This window comes from Neofelis nebulosa, chromosome X (assembly GCF_028018385.1).
Source record: "Neofelis nebulosa isolate mNeoNeb1 chromosome X, mNeoNeb1.pri, whole genome shotgun sequence".
NCBI lineage: Eukaryota > Metazoa > Chordata > Mammalia > Carnivora > Felidae > Neofelis > Neofelis nebulosa.
This window is the reverse complement of record NC_080800.1, coordinates 1,054,767-1,076,872: the sequence shown is the minus strand read 5'-3', so window position 1 is coordinate 1,076,872 and position 22,106 is coordinate 1,054,767. Positions and strand designations below refer to the sequence as shown.

Here is a 22,106-nt window from a genome sequence, read left to right as displayed (position 1 = left end):
GATGGGTGGATGGGTGGATGGATGGATGGATTGATGGGTAGATAGGTGGATGGATGGATGGATGGATGGATGGATGGATGGATGGATGGTAGGTGGGTGGGTGGGTGGATGGATGGATGGATGAATATAGGGGAATGATGGATGGAGGGATAGGTCATGGATGGATGGATGGATGGATGGATAGATAGATAGGTGGGTGGATGGATGGGTGGATGGGTGGATGGATGGATGGATTGATGGGTAGATAGGTGGATGGATGGATGGATGGATGGATGGATGGATGGTAGGTGGGTGGGTGGGTGGATGGTTAGATGGATGGATGGATGGATGAATATAGGGGAATGATGGATGGAGGGATAGATGATGGATGGATGGGTGGATGGATAGGGAGGTAGATGGATGGATGGATGGGTAGATAGGTGGATGGATGGATGGATGGATGGATGGATGGTTGGTGGGTGGATGGTTGGATGGATGGATGGATGGATGGATAGGTAGGTGGATGGATGGATGGATGGATGGGTAAGTAGATAGATGGACGGATGATAGATGGATGGATGACAGTGTGTTTCCTGAAACAGCGTTGTGGCACTTGGTCTCAGAGCAGAGGGTCCTATGGATGGTCCCTGAGCAGCTTGGGAGTGGCAGGGGGTGAAGGACCCCAGGGCAGGAGAGGCCGCTTTGCTTCTGTGACCAGGAGGAAAGTGGGGTGCTGGCCCAGGCCCCAGAAGCTGCCCTCTGTACAAAAGGTGTAGAAATCTGTGGTTAAGATTTGGAGCCCGGGAAGCAGAAGTCTCCCCCAGCCAGACCACTGTAATGATCTTCTCGTCTATGGTGACCGAGCATCCAGAAAGCTCCAGCGTCCAGGCTTTTAATCACTTAGGAGCTTCTCCCACGTTTTGGCCCACGCCTCGCACGGTTCTGCAGGAGAACCCCGGGAACAGTTCTCCCGTGTGCGCATGGGACGTGTGTCCTCTTCCAAAGGCGAAGAACTAAGAACGTTTAAGTGTTAAAGGGTGGGATGTGCCATTATCTCGGAGGATCCCCGGGGCCTTCCGCTCACAGATAGGGGTCTCACCCACCATCACCTGCCTGCACCCCCAGCCTGTGTTCTCTAGATGCAGGATGGGGGGCCACGTCCTGCAGACAGATGGCTCGGGCGAGACAGGAGGGGCCCCACACCAGTGCCGGCTCTCCAGAGAACTAGAACCCACGGGATCTACAGCTGGCGGTGTATCGCAGGGCAGTGGGTCATTCGGTGGCAGGGCTGTGGCACCTGAAATGTGTAGGGCAGGACGGCCGGCCGCCTGGGAAATCAGTACATGCTGGTCCTCAAGTCTTGAGGCAGAATTGCTTCTTCGTCAGCGAAATCTCATCACTGCTTTTAACGCCGTCCACTGATTAGATGGGGCCCACCCACATTGCTGAAGGTCACCTCCCTTACTTCAAGTCCGCTGCGTCTAGACATCAAACCACACCTTCGAAACCCCATCTCTTTGCGTTACCCGTGAGTCGGTATCGGCACCGGTCTGGGCTGTGTCCCCGCGGGGCCGCCCCCTGAGCGTGCGTCGTGCCCGGCTCAGGTGAGGTTGGCACCAGCCCCCAGGACGCCAGGCCGTGGCTGCCCACGTGGGAGGTGCGCCGGGGCGTCCCGCTGGAGCCCGCATGACGCCCCTCTCGTGTCAGGTTACGGTAACACGCAGCTGGCAAGCCGGCACCTGGCGTCGGAGGGCGCGTGTTCTCTCCACGGCTTCGTCGCGTACAACGATGAGCACGCCTGGACCGCGTTCACAGACCTGGAGTCTGCGGTGCGACAGGGACCCCGCGCGGCTGCGGGGAGGCCGGCGGAGGACCCGTCTCAGGTAGCGAACATCAGGACGCGTGTGTGCACACCGCGCGTGCCCCACAGAAGCACCCACGGGCACGGATCCGCGCTCTGGCCGCCCCGGGCTGACCGGGCCGTCTTGCAAACCCGCTGACCGTTGGCCGTGGCGACAGCAGGATCACGTGGGGGTGGGGGGGGTGGGGGTACGGGCAGCCGGCGTGGGTGGGAGGCCTGGCGGGGGCGTGGCGCGGGGGCCGGCCAGGTGCCGTGGGCCTGCGGGGTGCGGACGGGAATCTCGCAGGAAGGGCCCAGCAGGTGGCACGGAATGAAGGCACCGCGTTTCCCGCGTGGGGTTCCATCGCACGGACCCTGTCGCTCGAGCTCGGTCTGCAGAGTCTTCCTGCTGTCCCCCCCTCCTTCCCCTTTCCCTTTGGGGAACCTTTGGGAGTTGCGTTAAAGCTGCGTGTGTCTGCAGGGCAGGGCCCGGTGGGTGCTTTGGGGTGGGCGCGGCCATCCGCCGCCTGCGTCCCTGGCAGCCTTTGCTGAGGGCAGAGCGCAGGCAGGGCTCCGGGTCGGGCTCCCCGCGCGATGCAGGAACGGGTCCGCCAGAGCACGGGGCCTGCATCAGGGCCGGGCGACAGGGACCCAGACGGGCTGTCCCCGTCGCTTGGGCTCATAAGGCTGGAGGCTTACAAACAGCGCGCAGTTACTCCCCACGGTTCCGGAGGTGAAATCCATCCGAGTCAAGGCACCTGCAGATTCGGGGTCCGGACACCCCTGCTTCCCGCCTCCCATCCGGCTGTCGTCTCGGGGTGGGAGGGGCCGGGGGTCTCTGCAGCCTAGTCCATAAGGACACGAATCCCCCACGGGGGTCCACCGTCATGACCCGGTGACCCGCCCCACCCAGAGCGCCCCCCCCCCACTCCTGAGACCATCCCCTTGGGGGTTGGGGTTTCACATAGGAAATTGGGGGCCAGTGGGGGGAGGACACAAACGTTGTGTCTCTGACGAAGACTGAGACACGCAAAACCGGAGACCCAGAGAGACCCGCACTCCTGGAGACAGAGAGAGACTGGGCGGGAGGGACAGAGAAGCCACACGGGGCCCCCGGGGTGGGGGGTGGGGGGGCTGGGGGAGGGGCCAGTGTCTCTGTAAACAATCAGCCTGTCACCAGCGAGTGCGGCGACGGCTGCAGGGGCCAGCGGGGGACCCGACCCCTTCCCTTCTCCTGCTTCGTGTCCATCCAGACCTTGCGCGGGGCTGGTGGCGGCCTCCGGGGTGACTGTCCCCATTCACTGGCTTCAGACGGGGAGATGCAGGCGTCTGTTAGGTCCCGCACATCCCAGGGGAGCTGACAGCCTGAAGGACCAGCCCCTTCTCTGGGCTGTACTCAGCCCTGCCGCCCGGGACCGCCCTACTCAGCTCGGCCCCGCCCCTCCCCTGCACCCCCTGCTCAGCTCTGCCCCCCGGGCTCCGCCCCACACTGGTTCTTTCTGCCCCACAAGATCCCCCCCCCCGCGGCCCGGCCCGGCCCGGCCCCACCAAACCCCGCCCCGCCCTGCACCCCCCCACCAGACACCCTCCACGCCAGGCCCTGCCCATCCCCCCAGGCCCCTTCCTGGGTCAGCTCTGCCCCATGAGATCCACTCCCCATCACTCCCCTCTGGCTTCGCCCCAACCCCCTACCTTCCAGGCCCTGCACCCCCCCCATCAAACCCCCTCCGGGCCGGACTCTGTCCCCCAAACTCCCTCCCAGCTGGGCCCTCCATCCCGAATGCCCTCCCCGCCCAGCTCTGCACCCCGAACCCCTGCCAGCCAGGCTCAGACCCCCTGTCCCCCGAAGGCCCTGCCCCCCAAGCCCCTCCCACACAGGCCTTGTGCCCAACCCCCCCCCCAACAGCCGGGCCCTACACCCCGAATCCCCTCCCCACCCGGCTCTGACCCCCCAGACCCACCTCCTCCGCAGGCTCTGACCCCCGAATCCCCTCCATCGCAGGCTCTGACCCCTAAACCCCCTCTCCCGCAGGCCCTGCCGCCTGAACCCCCTCCCTGGCAGGCTCTGATCCCCCCTCTCCCCCACAGGCCCTGTACCCCCAACCCCCTGCCCGACAGGCTCTGACCCTCTCCCCCCTCCCCCCCCCCCCCGCAGGCTCTGACCCCCGGCCCCCTCCCCTGCAGCCCTGCAGGCCCTATCCCCCCCCCACCCCCCACGCCCTTCCCTGTGGAGCTCCCTACCCTCAGAACCCCCGGGTGGGACCACAGCCAGTGTGCAGGCTCCCCTGGGCCCCCGTGTGGGTCTCCTCAAACCCCGTTCTGTTTCAGAGCAGGGACCGGAGGCTGCGTTTCATGCGAGCCATGCACGGCCTCACCCAGCTGACAGCTCGCCAGGTGGCCACGGCCTTCGACCTGTCCCGATTCACCTCTGCCTGTGACCTGGGAGGTGAGTACCACGCCCCGCCCCCGGCCAGGCATCGGGTGCGCACGGCTCAGTGCATTTCTTGCGTTAGGTCGTGGCCACCTCATCTGCTGAGAAGACGTCCAAAGCGGGTTTACGGCTTTACAAGCATAAGGCCAGGAATTTGGCTGTGGCGGGTGCCGGGACTTGGATGGACATCCCCAAGTCCAAGGAGGCCCTAGGGGTGGGTCCTAGAGGTTATGGGGCCCTTTCTGCTGGCTACCGATTTGGGGGAGAGGATCACAGAGCCATCTGACCCCGTCTTGTTGGGTCTAATTATGCCCATATACCTGCCACCCTATTCCAACTCGCTCCTTACCCCAGGGCAGCAGACGTGAGCTGATGCCTGCCCAAGGGGTACAGTGGGATTAGGGGTCCCAGGGGGAGCCCAGAGCTGCTGGCTTTCATTTCCCTGCCACCTGCACACCGTTCCTCCTGGTGGCCCAGAGTGGCTGCTGTGGCGCCAGCCATGTCGTCCACATTCCAGCAGCGGAAAGGAGATGATAAGAGTGTGGCTTCCTCCCTTCCCAGCTGGGCTCTGATGCTCCCTCTGTGCGTCTGTGCCCCCCCCCACCCCGCCCCCACTGATGTGCGCTGGGCCAGCAAGGTCCCAAGGGCTGCGTGAGACCTCAGAGATCTCTGCCCGCCGCTGGCTTCCGTTCCCAGACCGGGCCTCCAGCCGTGTTCTCAGACCTCATTCTGGTTTTGCCAAGGGGCCATCTTGGAGACCCGCCAGGGGTGTGGTGCGCTGGGCGGGTCAGGTGACCCTGTGTGTGTGTGTTTGCATCCCCGCAGGCTGCACAGGTGCCCTGGCCCGAGAGCTGGCCCGGGAGTACCCGCGTCTGAAGGTGACCGTGTTTGACCTCCCGGAGGTCATCGAGCACGTGTCGAGTTTTCACCCCGAGGGCCGGCAGCCAGAGCGCCTCCGCTTTGTGCCAGGTAAACGCAGCTTTCTCTGCGCTCTGGGTCGGCGTTGGGCCAACCGCGTTCGCTTCTGCACAGCGTGGGTGTGTGTGCGTGCGGGGCCTGCGCCTGTCTGTGCGCGTGTACCTGCGTTTGCACGTGTGTCTGAGTGTGTCGGGTCTGTGCGCGTGTATCTGTGTTTGCACGTGTATCTGCGTGTGATATCTGTGTGTGCGTGTAGACAGGTCTCTGTGTGCACACGTGTGTGTCTGCACTCGTGAATGGGAGTGCGAGCAGCGGGGCTGTGGCGCTGGAAGCAGGGTGCAGGCGGGGGGGGGGGCACAAGGGCGCAAGTGGGGGGGGCGTGCAAGCGGGCAGGCAGGGGCATGCGAGAGGGCAGGCGCGGGGGGCGCGAGGGCACGGGCGGGGGCGTGCGAGGGGGCACGATCGGGGTGGGGCGTGCAAGGGGGCAGGCGGGGGGGCTACAAGTGGGGGGGCGTGCGAGGGTGCAGGAGGGGGGGCGCAGGAGTGTAGGCTGGGGGGCACGAGGGCACAGGTGGGGGCGTGCGAGGGGGCAGGCGGGGGGGGCGTGAGGGCACAAGTGGGGGCGTGCCGGGGGCACGGTCGGAGGGGCGTGCGAGGGCGTAGGCAGGGGCAGGCGGGGGGTGGGGGGGCCGCGAGGGCGCAGGCGGGAGCGTGCGAGGGGGCACGGTCAGGGGGGCATGCAAAGGGGCAGGCGGGGGGGCACAAGTAGGGGGGTGTGCGAGGGGGCGGGGGGGCTGCGAGGGGGCACGGTCGGGGGGGCGTGCAAGGGGGCAGGCAGGGGGGCGCAAGTGGGGTGGCGTGCAAGGGGGCAGGAGGGGGCGGTGCAAGGGGTCAGGCACGGGGGGCGCGAGGGCACAGGCGGGGGGGGGCGAGGGCGCAAGGGGGCAGGCGGGGAGTGCAAGGGGGGCGTGAGGGCACGGGCGGGGGCATGCGAGGGGGCACGGTCGGGGGGGGCGTGCAAGGGGGCAGGCGGGGGGGCGCAGGTGCGGGGGCGTGCAACGGTGCAGGAGGGGGGCGCGAGGGCCAGGCAGGGGGCGTGCGAGGGTGCAGGTGGGGGGGCGCAGGAGTGTAGGCTGGGGCGTGCGAGGGCGCAGGCGGGGGGGCGGCGCGAGGGCGCAAGTGGGGGCGTGCCAGGGGGCACAGTCGGAGGGGCGTGCGAGGGCGTAGGCGGGGACAGGCGGGGGGGGGGGGCGCGAGGGCGCAAGTGGGGGGGGTGCGAGGGGGCAGGGAGTGCGAGGGGGTATCGAGGGCGCAGGCAGGGGGGCGTGAGGGCACGGGCGGGGGCATGCGAGGGGGCACGATGGGGGGGGCGGGCGGGGGGGCGCGAGGGCGCAAGTGGGGGGGCGTGCAAGGGGGCAGGAGGGGGGGTGCGAGGGCGCAGGTGGGCGTCCACAGGTTCCACGACCAACCAAGGGTACGAAGGGAAGTCACCCAAGAGCTGGCGCCGGAAAGCCTGGAGTCAGACGTGGTGGAGAACTTCCAGGGGCAGCTGTGAAGGCGGGAGCCTACCCGGCACTCGCTACCGCCGTGGCCCGGCCCGGGGGCCGACGCGCCATGGGACCCGGGGTTAGGACTGGACCGTGTTGGGGTTGGGGACACGGCATTTCTCGGAGCGGGGCGGGAGCGGCGCGGCCCTGTGTCCGCGCCATGGAGCGCCAGCCCTGGTGTCCCCGACTCCCGACGTCTCCCGTTCCAACCAGGTGACTTTTTCAAGGACGACCTCCCGGACGCACAGCTGTACATCCTTTCCAGAATTCTCCACGACTGGGCGGACGACAGAGTGCACGAGCTACTGAGCCGGGTGTCCCGCAGCTGCAAGCCAGGTGAGACCCCTCCTGCTGCGCGTCCTCCCTCCGCTTGCAGAGAGGGAAAGGGAGGGTTTTACTGACAGCCAGGCGCCCCTGCGCGCACTCTGCCGGCCCCCTGCGGACGTGCAGGAGGCGGCAGGAGGGCGGCCGCAGCTTTGGGACCTCCTCACCCGAGTTTCCCTGTCCTGGCCCCAGGAAGTGCCGGCATCTGTGTTCTCAGGCTCGGAGGTTTGCCGGACGCCGCAGCCTGTGTCCCAGGGGGCCTGGAGCAGGGCATATCCAACCCACACCCGGGGCCCCTTCCCAGGTCTCCGAGGTCCCAGTGGCGCAAAGCGCAGCTCGTATTCCCATGCCCCGAGCGCCTGGTGACGTGCGAGACACTTCTGTTACCTCCCCGTTCAGTTAGGGAACAGAAACAGCAGTTCACTTTTCAGTTTGCCAGAAACAACCGTCATTTTCGGTCTCATATTTTGCACAAAGAGCGAAGCAAGGGTCAAGTGTAATTGTGTAGGTTGGGACTCCCCAAATCTGCAGGCAGCCAGAGACCTGGGACTAGTCCCAACACTGGCTGGAGGCAGAATTCCCTCCTCCGCGGGGACGGCGGTGTGTTTTCTCTTGAGGCCTTCAACTGATTAGACGAGGCCCACCCACGCCACGGAGGGCCAGCTGTTTTGCCCCAGGTCGCACATTTAGATGATAATCTCATCCAAAAGGCAGCTTCACAGGACCACGCGGAATGATGCCCAACGATGATCTGGGCCCTGCAGCCCCGCCTCAATGACTTGTAACATGAGCCATGGCCCCACTGCCCCCATACCCAGCCCCTCCCCTGGAGGGCGCTGATGCCCTGCAGACCCGGGAAGCCCGTCTCTGCTTATGCTGGGGACCCAGGGACGAGCGTGTGTGGAAATGCAGTCACACACCAGTGACTGGCTCCAGAAGCACCCAGAATCCCTCAAGAGCAGCGTGGCCGTGTGATAAATTCGCGGGAAACCTATTTGCACAGATGCCCACGTTCCTGGGTCCCGTCTGTGGACGCGGAAAAGTCCCACAGACGTTTGTGGACTCCATGCGCCTGACGCCCACCCCTGCCATTCCGAGGAGGCTCCTGGAGGCGATCTGGGGGGAAGGAGAGACAGACGGCCTGGAATTGGTTACCAGAGCTGCTCGGGCGCGGGACAAGGTGGGGGCCCCAGGTGACGGCCCGGGCGGGGACGGGGGAGGGGTGGGGACAGGCCCCGGGGGGCCGCACACTGAGAGACGGGGGCCCAGATGAGTTATGTCACGTGTCCCAGGGTTTGGAAACAGTATCGCAACGTGTTGGCGAATCTACCCGAGCGTTTGGGAACATATTAGGAGAGCTGCAGAGAAAATGAAGCAACTTCTTATGAAATGAGGAAATGTCTGTGCCGAAGAAGACAACAGAGCTAAGGCATCCTTGTCGGTCCCTGTAGCAGCAGGATCGGAGTCCCTTCCCACCCCCCGAATTCACATCCACTGGGAACGCGCGAACAGGAAGTCATTCGGAAACCGGGTGTCTGCGGATGGGAGTAAGGGAAGGATCTGAGAAGAGCCCATCCTGGATGAGGGGGGCCCTGAATCCAATGGCAGGTGTCCTTGTAAGAGACGGAAGGGGACACACGGACACAGAGGAGAAGCCACGTGAAGGCAGAGGCAGAGACGGGAGGGACGCGGCCACAGGCCCAAGGACGCCTGGAGCCCCAGAAGCTGGAAGAGGCAGGAAGGACCCTCCCCTGGAGCCTCTGGAGGGGGCACAGCCCTGCCTGGATCTAAGGGGCCCTGCCCTGCCTGGATCTCAGCGGGCTTGCCCCTCCTGGATCTCAGTGGCCCTCCCCTGCCTGGATCTCAGCGGCCCTGCCCTGCCTGGATCTCAGCTGTCTTGTCCTTCCTGGATCTCCGTGGTCCTGCCACCCCTGGGTCTCAGTGGCCCTGCCCTGCCTGGATCTAAGTGGTCCTGTCCCTCCTGGATCTCAGTGGTCCTGTCCCACCTGGGTTTCAGTGGTCCTACCTGGACCTCCGCGGTCCTGCCTAGATCTCAGTGGCCCTGCCCCCCCTGGATATCAGTGGCCCTTCCCTGCATGGATTTCAGCGGTCCTGACCTGCCTGGATTTCAGTGGTCCTGCCCCTCCTGGATCTCAGTGGTGTCTGCCCGTCCTGGATGTCAGTGGCCCTGCCCTGCCTGGATCTCAGCCGCCCTGCCCTGCCTGGATCTCAGTGGTCCTGCCCTGCCTGGATTTCAGTGGTCCTGCCCCTCCTGGATCTCAGTGGTCCTGCCCGCCTGGATCTCAGTGGTCCTGCCCGTCCTGGATGTCAGTGGCCCTGCCCTGCCTGGATCTCAGTGGTCCTGCCCTGCCTGGATTTCAGTGGTCCTGCCCCTCCTGGATCTCAGTGGTCCTGCCTGCCTGGATCTCAGTGGTCCTGCCCGTCCTGGATCTCGGTGGCCCTGCCCTGCCTGGATCTCAGTGGTCCTGCCCCTCCTGGATCTCAGTGGTCCTGCCCGCCTGGATCTCAGTGGTCCTGCCCGTCCTGGATGTCAGTGGCCCTGCCCTGCCTGGATCTCAGTGGTCCTGCCCTGCCTGGATTTCAGTGGTCCTGCCCCTCCTGGATCTCAGTGGTCCTGCCTGCCTGGATCTCAGTGGTCCTGCCCGTCCTGGATCTCGGTGGCCCTGCCCTGCCTGGATCTCAGTGGTCCTGCCCCTCCTGGATCTCAGTGGTCCTGCCCCTCCCGGATGTCAGTGGCCCTGCCCTGCCTGGATCTCAGTGGTCCTGCCCCTCCTGGGTCTCAGAGTTGTGACTTGCATGGCTGAGGAGAGAGTAAATGGTCTGTGGTCATTTGTTACCGCAGCCTCAGGACAGGCTCACTGGCATGGAGAGGCAGAAATTTACAGGTCACACGGACAGTCAGGCTGCTGAGCAGGAGGATGTGTCCCTGGAGGGCGCGTCTGTGCCTGTTTAGTCCCCGCTGCATTCCCAGGGCCTGGAACAGAGCCCGCCGGGAATAAGCGCTCACAAAGCAGCAACACTGTATCATCCGCTGGAGAGGAGGCGGGGTTGTGGAAGGAGCCCTGAGTCCTTACTTCCCTCAGGAGACAGCGTGGAGGCAGTTAAGCTGCTCCTCCGTTTATTCTGTGCAGGGTTGGCGGGAGGGGGGAGGTGGGGAGGGTGCAGGGGTCCAACGACCCTCTCCCCTGCTGGCTGGAGCCGCTCCGTAAATATTCAGGTCCTTGCAACATAGGAGCTGCAGGAAAGAGCTCAAAGTGCCTGGTTTTGTGTGTGTGTGTGCGCTTAATGTTTATTTACTTTTGAGACAGAGTCAGAATGCGAGTGGGTTGGGGCAGCGAGAGAGGGAGACGCAGAATCCAAAGCAGGCTCCGGGCTCCCAGCCTCAGCGCAGAGCCCCACGCGGGGCTCAAACTCACGAGCCCGCGAGATCGTGACCTGAGCCGAAGTCGGACGCTACACGGAGCCACCCAGGCGCCCCTCCCAGCGCCCAGTGCTAACATTCAGTCTTTCGGAGCCGGGCCATTGAACCGCATGCATATGTTACTTTGAAAAACCCAGATTGTTACCATACCGAGGGAGCAAACGCCCGGATCCCACGTCCGCCAAGTGCGTACAACCAACAACAGAAGACGCAGCGGAAGCCAGCCACGTGTGTCACTGCTGTGTCCCTGTCTCCTCTGTCCCTTTTCTGCGGACCCCCCTTTGACAAAATCGGCAGGGGCCTCTGGTGGCTCAGGCAGCTTAGCGTCCCACTCCTGGTTTCGGCTCAGGTTCGCGAGATGGAGCCCCGGGTGGGGCCCTGTGCTGACTCTGAGGGGCCTGCTTGGGATTCCTCGTCTCCCTCCGCCTCTGCCCCTCCCCCCTAAAATAAATAAACTTTTTAAAATTAAAAAAAAAAAAAAACACACAGAAAAGGAGCAAACATATACAAGTTTCCTCCCGGCCTCTTTTGATCGAGGGTGCTGTTTGCTTGGCCTGGTTTCTCCGTCATGAACGCTTTTGAAAACAAGTAGACGCCCAGACAGACGCGTGCACACGCACCCACTTTGTGCTTGAAGCCCCGCTCTCGTGCGGCCATCACCCAGAGTTCCCGGAGCCAGGCAGCCAGCCCGCTTGGGGCATTCCCAGAGTGAATGCGCGCTGCCTGATGGGATCCTGCGTGCTGCACCCCCAGCCCCGGACTGGTTTCCCCCACGCGCTGAATCTGTGTCCCTGTGCACCGGGCACCCTCCCCCCCACACCCCCAGGCTGGGCCCTGAGACTGCCGGCTGCCCCCCTGTCCGTCTGCCTGTGTTCCCCTCTCTCCCTCCGTGTCTCTGTCTCTCTCTGCCCACCTCTGCTTCCACGGGTGCGCGCCGGCCTCGGCCTCCCCACGGGCCTGGCGCGCGCGCGGTCGCCTCGCCCTCCCCGCGGCTTGGCGCGCGCCGTCCTTGGCCTCCGCTGCCCTCGGCCTCCCCGAAAGTAGTTCCGAGCCCCCATCGTCGCTGACTGGCCGTGCGCTGAATCTTGCCCACGACTCCCTCTGGCTCTGTTGTCCGCAGGCGGTGGCCTCCTGGTGGTTGAAACGGCCCTGGACGAGCGGCGAGCGGCCCGGGCCAGCCTGCCGGCGGCCTTGAACGCGCTGGTGCGGGCCCAGGGCAGGGAGCGCAGCCTGGCCGAGTACCGCAGCCTGCTGGGGCAGCATGGGTTCCGGGACGTGCAGGTGGCGCAGGCGGGGGACAGGCTGGACGTGGTTCTGGGCACCAGAGCGTCGTCGGCGCCCTGAGGCTGCCAGCGCGTGACGCTCTCCTGGGAGGCTGATGGGGGGGGGGGGGGGGGGGGAGGCTGGAATTTGGGCGTCAGGTGCAACATTTACTCGGATCAGCTTGTCTAACCAGACGGATTAAACCAGCAAAACGCACTTGCTCTGAGCTCCTTTGTGGGTTCCGACCTGGGGCAGGCCTCGTGGACAGGAGGGCCGTGCCCTCAGGCGCTCATCTGAGGCCCCGGCCACTTGGCTGGAGACTCCCTCCGCCCCGCCCCCCCGCCCCCCCACTTCCTGGCCTCTGGAAAGGCCTGCAGTCCCCCAGGGGCGCGGTGGAAGGGCCCCTCCGGCTCCCGCTCCGGGACTGCGCGTGTTCCTCGTTCACGCCTGTTCTCCATGTGTTTCTGCGCGTGACTTACAGCAGGTCGACCCTGGGGCGCCCCGTGTCCCGCGCTCTCTGCCTGGATGTTGGGGGGGGGGGAAATCCTGGGGCGTCCTCTCTCCTACCCTCTCTGCCCGGATGCTGGGGGGAATCCTGGGGCGCCCCGTGTCCCGCGCTCTCTGCTGGGATGCTGGGGTGGGGGGGATCCTGGGGAGCCCCGTGTCCCACGCTCTCTGTCGGGATGCTGGGGGGGGGGGAATCCTGGGGCGTCCTCTCTCCTACCCTCTCTGCCCGGATGCTGGGGGGAATCCTGGGGCGCCCCGTGTCCCGCGCTCTGCCGGGATGCTGGGGGGGGGGGCGGATCCTGGGGAGCCCCATGTCCCACGCTCTCTGCCCGGATGCTGGGGGAGATCCTGGGGCGCCCCGTGTCCCGCGCTCTCTGTCGGGATGCTGGGGGGGGGGGGGAATCCTGGGGCGTCCTCTCTCCTACCCTCTCTGCCCGGATGCTGGGGAGGATCCTGGGGCACCCCGTGTCCCGCGCTCTCTGCCCAGATGCTGGGGGAGGGGATCCTGGGGCGCCTCGTGTCCCACGCTCTCTGCCCGGATGCTGGGGGGGATCCTGGGGAGCCCCGTGTCCCTCGCTCTCTGCCGGGATGCTGGGGGGAGGATCCTGGGGCGTCCTCTCTCCTACCCTCTCTGCCCAGATGCTGAGCCACAGGGCCGCTTCTGTCCACAAAAAGCATCAGAAGTCGTGTCTAGGGAGCTGGTGGTTCACGCGGCGGTTTAACAGGTCGAGAGGCCTGCTGGCCACCTGTGTCCCCAAGCGACCTATTTCCCGCTCGAGTCTGCTGGGTATTTCGCTAATTTCTCTCGTCGTCAGGCCATCGTATGATGATTATAAAAACATACACGGACACCTTCATTGATTTATTTACTTATCTTGAATGTTTATTTTTGGGGGAGAGAGAGAGAGAGAGCGAGAGAGAGCGAGCCAGCAGGGGAGGGGCAGAGATAGAGAGAGAGCATCCCAAGCAGGCCCTGCAGTGAGCCCCACGCGGGACTCGAACTCACCAGCCTGAGACCATGACCTGAACCCAAGTCCGAGGCTCAAAGGACTGAGCCCCCCAGGCGCTGATGGGAGTCATTTCGCTCACACTTTCCGCCTACAAGCCACTGTACGTAACTCATAAAAATACACAAGTACACGCAAATTAGTTTCCCCTGTGTTTTATAGAATTCTGTAGCTACGCATACTTATAATGTATATACTACATGTTGTGGATTATAATTCTAGATTTCCACACAGACATTAATTCTTTTTTCTCTAATTTTCTTAAATTTTGTATTTATTTTTGAGAGAGACACACACACACAGAGTGTGATCAAGGGAGGAGGAGACACAGAATCGCGGAAGTGGGCTCCAGACTCTGAGCTGTCAGCGCGGAGCCTGATGCAAGGGTTGAACTCAGGAACCATGAGATCTTGACTTGAGCCAAAGTCGGATGCTGAACTGAGCCCCCCCCAGACTATCCCAATGTTTTTTTGTTTTTTTTTAATCAGAAGTCGTGTGTCTGTGGGAGGCTGGGATGGAAAAAGGAATGAAAAGCTGATCCGAGGGGAGGGGCGGTGCCGTCAGGTGGGTCCCCCGTCTCCTGCCTCCTTCCCACCCCCCTCCATGTAAGAACACAGGTGAAGGGCTCCAGCCTCCTTCATCCCCCAGTGCCGCTGTCTGTGGGACGACCTGACCCGCAGTAAAACAGCAGTGCTCCTGCCCTGGGTCCCTTCCCCCACCCCTGGCTGGTGCTCAGCAGCCTGGAGGGACACACCCGCCTCGTGCCAGCCCCAGCTGGGCAGAGCCGCGTGACGCTGACCCGGTCACCTTGGTCCGCCCGGTCTGCCTCCCCGCCCCCCCCCCCCCCCATCCTGGAGGGGCCAGGCCCTGCGGGGCGCGTTTTATGTGTCAGCCTGGCCGCACAGCCCTGGCAAGGACACCGTGTTTGTTCCCAGCGACCTTGACCAGCCACGTGCCTGGGCCGCCGCGCGCAGAGCTCAGCCCGCCCGGAGTTTGCACACCCACAAGTGTGCCCGTAAACCAAGGACCCGGGCGGAAAGCAACAGGCCCATAACATCAGAGAGGGCGCAGAAAGGTCCATGGGTTCCACGCACCGCTCACCCTCCCGCGTCTGTGTCTGCGGGAACTTCTTGTGGCAAAACATCCCCAAAATAGGAAGAGAACGTGTGACCTCCGTACTATATGTCCTGAGCTTTCTTTTAGTAGGAATATTGTGAAAAAACGGGCTGCCTGGGTGGTCCGGCAGTCACGCGTGTGACTCTTGACTTTGGCTCAGGTCATAATCTCACGGTTCGTGGGTTGGAGCCCCACACGGGGCTCTGAGCTGACATCATGGGGCCTGCTTGGGATGCTCTCTCTCTGTGTCTCTGCCCCTCCCCTGCTTGCACTCTGTCTCTCTCAAAACAAAATACATAACTTTAAAATGAGGAATTTTGGGCAAAAAGTATGTTTAGAGGAGTCAGACAAAGAACGGATAGTGTGTGGGCACACAGTGCATAGGAGTTTCAAAGATCTTTGGTCTTGACGCATGGAGGAGGTTGGAGTTCTGTGGCTGACCTGAGCCCGACCCTCCAGGTGACATTCATTCACTCATTTTTTTTATTTTTTATTTTTTTAATTTTTTTTTTTCAACGTTTTTTATTATTTTTTTTTTGGGACAGAGAGAGACAGAGCATGAACGGGGGAGGGGCAGAGAGACAGGGAGACACAGAATCGGAAACAGGCTCCAGGCTCCGAGACATCAGCCCAGAGCCCGACGCGGGGCTCGAACTCACAGACCGCGAGATCGTGACCTGGCTGAAGTCGGACGCTTAACCGACTGCGCCACCCAGGCGCCCCACATTCACTCATTTTTGAGAGAGAGACAGAGCACGAGCAGGGGAGGGGCAGACAGAGAGAGAGAGAGACAGAGAATCGGAAGCAGCCTCCAGGCTCCTAGCTGTCCGCACAGAGCCGGACGTGGGGCTCGAACCCACGAACCGTGAGATCGTGACCTCAGCCAAAGTCAGACACATACTCCGTTGAGCCACCCAGGCACCCCACGCATGGTCTCTTAAAATGCATTTTCATTAAAATCTTTCTTTTAATCAATAGGCCCATTTCTCAGATGCTCTGGGGAAGCAGATTTAAGCATCGACTGCCCAGCAAAGGCTGGCCTCCGGCTCCTTCCAACCGCTGGCTTAATTCTTAGCAATGGGGACCTTTCTGAGCCTGCCCACAGGAGGCGGGAAACGTGAGCCTCTGCAGGACCCCGCCCACCCTGCGTCCCCCCACCAGCCCCTTTCGGGCATCCTCTCCCCCTTGCCCGTCTCAGGGGGGGGCAGTCTCCCCAGACCGGCTGTCCCCAGGTACACGGGGTTCTGGGCTTCTGGTGTTGGAGACGCCGCTGCCCTCTTGGGTGGCACCCACGCACACACCCCCCGCCCCCCAACCACAGAGACACAAAGAGCACAGAGTGGAGTGCCTGAGTCGACCCGCCGCGGAAAATCGTGTTCTGGACAGCGATTAGCGATGAGGGAAAGAGACTGTGTGTCTTCCTTCGTCCCAGAAGCATTCTCCAGGGACCATGGGTCTCAGTGCTGCCCGCTGGGGTGGTCACTGGGAATCCAGGCGGAGCGCAGGAGCCGGGGGAAGGGGAGCGGACCGGAGGGTAACCGCCCCCACCTGCTTAGGACGCTGGCTGCACAGAAGCACTTCATGCCAGGTCCTGGGCCTGGAGTCCCAGTGTCATCCGGGGTGAGCAGCTGAGAGGCCCTGGAGGTCCCTCCCCCTACCCTCCCCTGCCGGGCGGTGATCATCACTGCCAGGGTCCCTTCCAGCCCAGACGGGCTGATGCTGTTCTCACCTGGGAGCGCCCAGCTCCAGCCCCCTGAGCTAACTGCCTGGTCCCCGGCGAGCATCCCCACCACCTCCCGCTGCAGAGCCCCTTGGCTGCTCCTGGTGGCCGTGGGGCTGTCCGGGGACATTCTCCACTTCCTGTCCCTGCGAAGCCTCGAGAATGTGCCAGAACCTCCAAGCGCCCCCCCCCCCCCACAGCCGTGCTCAGGGGCCCAGACCCTGTCACCGTTTAAGCTACTTCCGAGTGCCCCCCCCGCCCCCCACCGCAACAGGGTCAGCGTCTGCATTGCCGGCCAGCCTCAGGCGCCCTGAGCAGGACCGGCCTGTCCTGGAGGTCAGCACAGAGCAGAGGCGGGCGTTGGCAAGGACACGGCGCACTGGTGCCCGGGGCTTTCCCGGGCGCTTTGCGGGCACTGATCCATCCGGTGCCAGAGTTTTTCACCTGCTACTGGGGACACGGGAAACCACAGTGTGGCAAGCACAGAGAAAAGGGGAAGGAAGCAGAGGGCAGAAAGGAAAACAAACAGGAAGACAGTCCTCGGGTGAGGATTGCTCCCAGGATGTTCTCGAGCTTCCAGTTTACAGCACGTAAAACTGAGCAAATGATGCGTTTCCTACTCGGGACGTTCGCTTGCGAGTCAGTAAAAAGCTCACCACGTCTTAAGCCGTCTGGGCTGGTGAGCCTCCCCGCAGGGATGTGCTGCTGGGGGCGCAGGGGGGTGGCGGCTCATGCAGGCACGCGTGTGCGCAAAGGCGGGCGCGTGTGTGCCACGTGTGCGGCTGGGGGAGCAAGGGCCCCCTGCGGGGAGGGCCACCAAGGGCACGGACGGGTCCTCCAGGGGGACGGGGCGCCCGCACAGGCTGGACGGTCTGGGGTCTCGGGCAGGGGGGCGCGCCAGCCTGGGGGGTGTTCCGGTAAAGGACGGGCGGGGGCAGCCACCGGTGCAGCCCGAAGAGCCTCAGGGTGAGCGTGGGGGTGGTGACCGGACCTCGGGCGTCGGCAGCGAGGGGTCGCGGCTCAGACAGGGCTTTGGGGGGCAGCCTAAGGGCCGCGGCGGAGCACCGGTCAGCGAGAAGAGGCAGGAGGTCGGGGTCAGGGCCCGAGGTCTTCGGGGCGAGCGCTGGGGTCGAGACCTGACCTCGGAAGGTCAGCAGGGAGAGCCCAGGGTCGCGGCTGGCGCTCGGGCGTCTTCGGCACGAGCGTGCAGGTCACAGCCGGGCATCGGAGGTCGCCGGGACGAGCGCCTCGCAGCGTCTGGGAGGAACCCGAGCGCGGGAACCCAGCGCCCCCCCCAGCCGTCTCCCTCCGCCGCGCGCTGCTGCCCCCGCGTGACCTTGACAAGGTCACGGGGCCGGACGAGCCAACCCCCCGCCTCCACCCGGCCCGTACGGCGCATGGGCGGGGCCCGGCTCCCGCCAGGCCCCGGGGCGAGGCGCGCGGCCGGCAGCAGCGGCGCGACCAATGGGCGCGGCGCTCGGGGCCGCGGGGCGGGGCGCAGAGCGGCTCCCGGCAGGCCGCGGGGGCGCGGCGCGCGAGGAGGGGCGGGGCGCCGGCGCGCGGCGCAGCCAATGGTGGCGGCGGGCGGGGGCGCGGGGCGGGGCGTCGTCCCCTTAGCGGCTGCGCGCTGGCCGCCCCGTCTTTTCGGTCCCGGCGGCGGCAGGGCTGAGCCAACGGCGCCCACCCTCCGGCTCTCCGCGCCCGCAGCCCGCACTCCTCCCGCCGTGCCGCCCGCCCCGCCACCATGACGGAACAGGCCATCTCTTTCGCCAAGGACTTCCTGGCCGGAGGCATCGCCGCCGCCATCTCCAAGACGGCGGTGGCCCCGATCGAGCGGGTTAAGCTGCTGCTGCAGGTGTGTGTGTGTGTGTGTGTGTGTGTGTGTGTGCGCGCGCGCGCGCGTGCGGGGACGGAGGCGGGCGGGCGGGGGTCGGCGTGCGCCCGGTGGGGGGCCCGGGGTCCGGGAGCGGGGAGGGGGCATCAGGCCCGGCGGGCCGCGTGCAGCGGAGCCTGCAGTCGGGCGGGCGCCGGAAGTGCGAGGCCGCGCCGCTTTGTCCGCGCGCCGCCGGGTTCCGGGGCCGGGCCGGGCGCGCGGGGTCACGTGGGCGCTGCTGCAGGCGTGGGGGCGGGCCCGCGGGCGCGCAGGCGCGGTCCGCGCCGGGAGGGCAGTGGCGCGCGTGCGCCCGGGGGCTGGGGGTTGGGGGCGGGTGACGGAAGAGTCGTTCCCGTGGAGCGGCTTCTGCCGCCGGGAGCGGGAGTGGCGGCGGCCCGGCGCCGCTCGGGGGCGCGCCTGTCCTGGGGCCCTGTTGCCAGCGCGCCCGCCCGCCCGCCCGCCCGCCCTGCAGGTGCAGCACGCCAGCAAGCAGATCGCCGCCGACAAGCAGTACAAGGGCATCGTGGACTGCATCGTGCGCATCCCCAAGGAGCAGGGCGTCCTGTCCTTCTGGAGGGGCAACCTGGCCAACGTCATCCGCTACTTCCCCACGCAAGCGCTCAACTTCGCCTTCAAGGATAAGTACAAGCAGATCTTCCTGGGGGGCGTGGACAAGCACACGCAGTTCTGGAGGTACTTCGCCGGCAACCTGGCGTCGGGCGGGGCGGCCGGAGCCACGTCGCTGTGCTTCGTGTACCCGCTGGATTTCGCCAGGACCCGTCTGGCCGCCGACGTGGGCAAGTCGGGCACCGAGCGGGAGTTCAGGGGCCTGGGAGACTGCCTGGTCAAGATCACCAAGTCTGACGGCATCCGCGGCCTGTACCAGGGCTTCAACGTGTCGGTGCAGGGCATCATCATCTACCGGGCGGCCTACTTCGGCGTGTACGACACGGCCAAGGGTAAGCGCGTGGGCCCGGCCGGCGAGGGATCGGGGTGGTTCAGACGCAGAGGTCCGCTGAGTGCCCGGTGTGCTTCAGATGCGGGGGGGGGGGGCGAGGGACCAGGGGGGTTTCACAGTTGTTGATGTTCCGCTGGCTTCTTGGGTGTGTAGAGGGTGGTTCTGTCCGTGTGGTCTTATGTCACCTTTCTGTGCGTTGAGATTCCACGTTTTTAAAAAATTTTTAAAGTTTACTTACTTATTTGGGGAGGGACAGACAGGATGTCAAGCAGGTTCCGCGCTGTGAGCACAGAGCCCAGCACCCTGGGTTCGAACCCCCAGACCCTGAGATCATGATCTGAGCCGAATTCAAGACACGTAATTGACTGAGCCAGCAAGGTCGTCCCTCACTTTTTTCTTACAAGGATGTCCGTCCTGCTGCTTAGGGCCCAGCCCGCTTTGATGACCTTACTTTCGCTTTTTAACTTTTGTTTTGTGTTTTTTTTTTTAAGACGCTCTGCCTCAGTACAGCTCGATTTCTACCTGCTAGGCATTGGGGCTCTGCTGTGAGTTTCAGGGGCTCACAGTTCACACCCTGAAAGCAAGCTGAGAGCAGCTGTCATCAAGGTTTGGGGGGGTCTTTGCAACAGAGCAGCCTCGCGTTGGGGCGCCTGGAGGGCTCAGTCGGTTGAGCGTCTGACTTCAGCTCAGGTCGTGATGTCACGGTTCGTGGGTTCAGGGTCTGCGTCCCCACTCGGGCTGTCTCAAAAATAAAGGTCCAAAGGGGCGCCTGGGTGGCGCAGTCGGTTAAGCGTCCGACTTCAGCCAGGTCACGATCTCGCGGTCCGTGAGTTCGAGCCCCGCGTCGGGCTCTGGGCTGATGGCTCGGAGCCTGGAGCCTGTTTCCGATTCTGTGTCTCCCTCTCTCTCTGCCCCTCCCCCGTTCATGCTCTGTCTCTCTCTGTCCCAAAAATAAATAAATAAATAAATAAAAAAAAGTTGAAAAAAAAAATAAAGGTCCAAAAAAAGGACAGCCTCGCGCTGTCTGGCGTGACCACTTCCAAGGTTCGCCCGGCCCCTGCTGTAGAGGGAAGTCAGTCGCAGGCACTAAGCATGGGTCTCTGGGACTGTACCGTGGCCTGCACGTGGCTTCAGCACGCCCACCCTCCTCCCCATCGAGGCTCTGTGGCCGAGCCCGTCCTGATACCTGGTCTCCGTGACCCGTTGCTGGGAACCCCTCGAGGGGGCAGGGTGGGCAGCACTAGGCCTAACGTCGGCTGCTGACCCCGCAGGCATGCTCCCTGACCCCAAGAACACCCACATCGTGGTGAGCTGGATGATCGCGCAGACGGTGACGGCCGTGGCGGGCGTGGTCTCCTACCCCTTCGACACCGTGCGGAGGCGCATGATGATGCAGTCGGGGCGCAAAGGAGGTATCGTGTGTCCGTTCTGGTGGCCGGATGACAAAGTCCGAGAAACCCTTCCTGGCGGGAAGGGCGTCCTGGTCGCAGCCTTTAAGGGGCTCGGGTTCCTCACGTGAGCCGCTTCCCACACCGCTTGGGGCAGCGTCTGGTTCCAAAGTGCGCCGGCTTCGCGGGCACGGGAGGCCGTGCTGAAGGGCGCTACTCTTGTGCCCTCAGCCCTTGACCCCTGGGTACCGGCTCGGTCCCTGGTCTCCCGAGTGGCCAAGGGCCTCGCATGGTTCCCGAGGTGGGGGTGGGGCCCGAGTTCCGCATTCCTCCTCGACCATGACAGTGGGCCGGCAGGGCTGTGAGCTGGGGCCATGCGTGTGCGCCGCCTCCCTTTTCTCCCTGACGAGGAACCACGTCCCCCGGGTCGCGGCAGCTGGTTTCACTGCCTGCCACGTGCCTTTCGTGGTTCCCGTAACGTCGTCTTCACAGTAACCTCCCAGTAAGTGTCGTCTCTCTCTTACAGCCGACATCATGTACAAGGGGACCCTCGACTGCTGGCGGAAGATCTTCAAAGACGAAGGGGGCAAAGCCTTCTTCAAGGGTGCGTGGTCCAACGTCCTGCGGGGCATGGGGGGCGCCTTTGTGCTCGTGCTGTACGACGAGCTGAAGAAAGTCCTCTAGGCTCCCCTCCCCCGGACGCAGGCACCGAGGGAATTCTGTAGAATACTTGTAACTGTTACGGACCAGTGATCTTCGAGAAATTCCAGGGTCCCGGCCCCGGCCAGATCGCCTCTAGAGGCCTGGGGCAGGTTCTAAAGGGGCTCATTGTGATCGACCATTGGCACCAGATTCCATGTATTGATTGGGGGGGAGGGGAAGGAGGACGTCTGTCTTCACGAGTCCGCAGGCAGGCAGGCAGGCAGGCAGCTCGGCCACAGACCTTAGAGTCCAGGTGCTTGTGGGACCTTAGTTGTGTTTAAGTATTTATTTAAAAAAGAATCATGTCTCCATTTGTACTATTCTCTTTTGCACAGCCGAATATTTGCAATTATGTTTCATGTCGGGCATTCTGCAAAACCATAAAAAACGGGACAGAGAGAGAGAGACTCTGGTGGTTTGTTTTCAGCCGAGCGTGCCGGGAGGGGGGGGGGCGGTTCCTCCGGCAGCCCAGGCAGCGGGACGGGTTGAAAACAGTATCCGCCCTCCTCGCTCCCCCTCAAGTGCTGTGCTGTAGCACCTTGTGCTAAGAAAACCCCAGCCCAGAAAGGGCCTCCAGGACCCGCGTCCCATGGCCCACGTTCCCCCTGGCTCCTGCGGGGACCCACGTGTCTGGGCACCGGTCAGTGTGGGAGACGCCCTGCAGGCTGAATGTTCGGTCCTGGCGTTGCGTCCGCCTGTCACGACGGCCACCCGGGGTACGCAGGCCGACCCGATGCGAAGCACCGCTCCTGGGCTGCGGGGTCCTGGCCGTGGGAGGCGGGGCTCCTCAATTTGAAGACGTTGGTAAATGCAACCGTCCTTTCTGCCGCAATTACGGGTCCCGTTAGACACGAGGGAATTTGGGTCGCGAGGCAAGTTAAAGAGAGGCCGGGATCTGTGCGGCCTCCTTGGGGACCTCGCGCTCCTGACCTACTTGACCGGTGCTGCTCTGGCCGGGGGGGACCTGGGTCTTGGGTGCGGGCTCCCGTCTGGATCCGTGTTCGGGATTCGGAACTGCCTGTTCGCTCTTTGGCTGAGACCAACCCTCCCTCTTGGCCCCGAGACCTTTTTACCTTTTTACGTGTAAGTGA

The 22,106-nt window shown here is 64.1% G+C and overlaps 2 protein-coding genes across 4 annotated transcripts in view; both read left to right on the top strand.

The window, feature by feature from the left end:
* The window catches only part of ASMTL (acetylserotonin O-methyltransferase like), a 69,125-nt gene extending 57,247 nt beyond the window's left edge, over positions 1-11,878 (top strand). For 2 of the 3 annotated variants that reach the window (XM_058713402.1, XM_058713400.1), the window contains exons 9-13: positions 1,687-1,862; positions 4,148-4,265; positions 5,076-5,219; positions 6,929-7,051; positions 11,602-11,878. In XM_058713402.1, coding sequence (XP_058569385.1) covers positions 1,687-1,862; positions 4,148-4,265; positions 5,076-5,219; positions 6,929-7,051; positions 11,602-11,825 — 785 coding nt within the window. In that variant the 3' untranslated portion in view covers positions 11,826-11,878. Of the gene's footprint in view, positions 1-1,686; positions 1,863-4,147; positions 4,266-5,075; positions 5,220-6,928; positions 7,052-8,042; positions 8,252-11,601 lie in introns of those variants that run through there. The other variant, XM_058713401.1, reaches the window with a different exon arrangement.
* Positions 11,879-17,722: 5,844 nt separating this feature from the next.
* SLC25A6 (solute carrier family 25 member 6) lies at positions 17,723-21,414 on the top strand. Its single transcript, XM_058713416.1, has 4 exons — positions 17,723-17,949; positions 18,440-18,926; positions 20,197-20,337; positions 20,840-21,414. Exons 1-4 carry the CDS (start codon positions 17,839-17,841, stop codon positions 20,995-20,997), a joined length of 897 nt encoding a protein of 298 aa, XP_058569399.1. The 5' UTR covers positions 17,723-17,838; the 3' UTR covers positions 20,998-21,414.
* Positions 21,415-22,106: the final 692 nt, after the last annotated feature.

What these genes read in the sequence shown, in the direction of transcription:
- SLC25A6 (XM_058713416.1), top strand. Translation starts at nt 17,839, where the DNA reads ATGACGGAACAGGCCATCTCTTTCGCCAAGGACTTCCTGGCCGGAGGC. An exon ending in GGGTTAAGCTGCTGCTGCAG is followed by an intron (nt 17,950 to 18,439) that starts GTGTGTGTGTGT and finishes CCCGCCCTGCAG; the next exon opens with GTGCAGCACGCCAGCAAGCA. An exon ending in GCAGTCGGGGCGCAAAGGAG is followed by an intron (nt 20,338 to 20,839) that starts GTATCGTGTGTC and finishes TCTCTCTTACAG; the next exon opens with CCGACATCATGTACAAGGGG.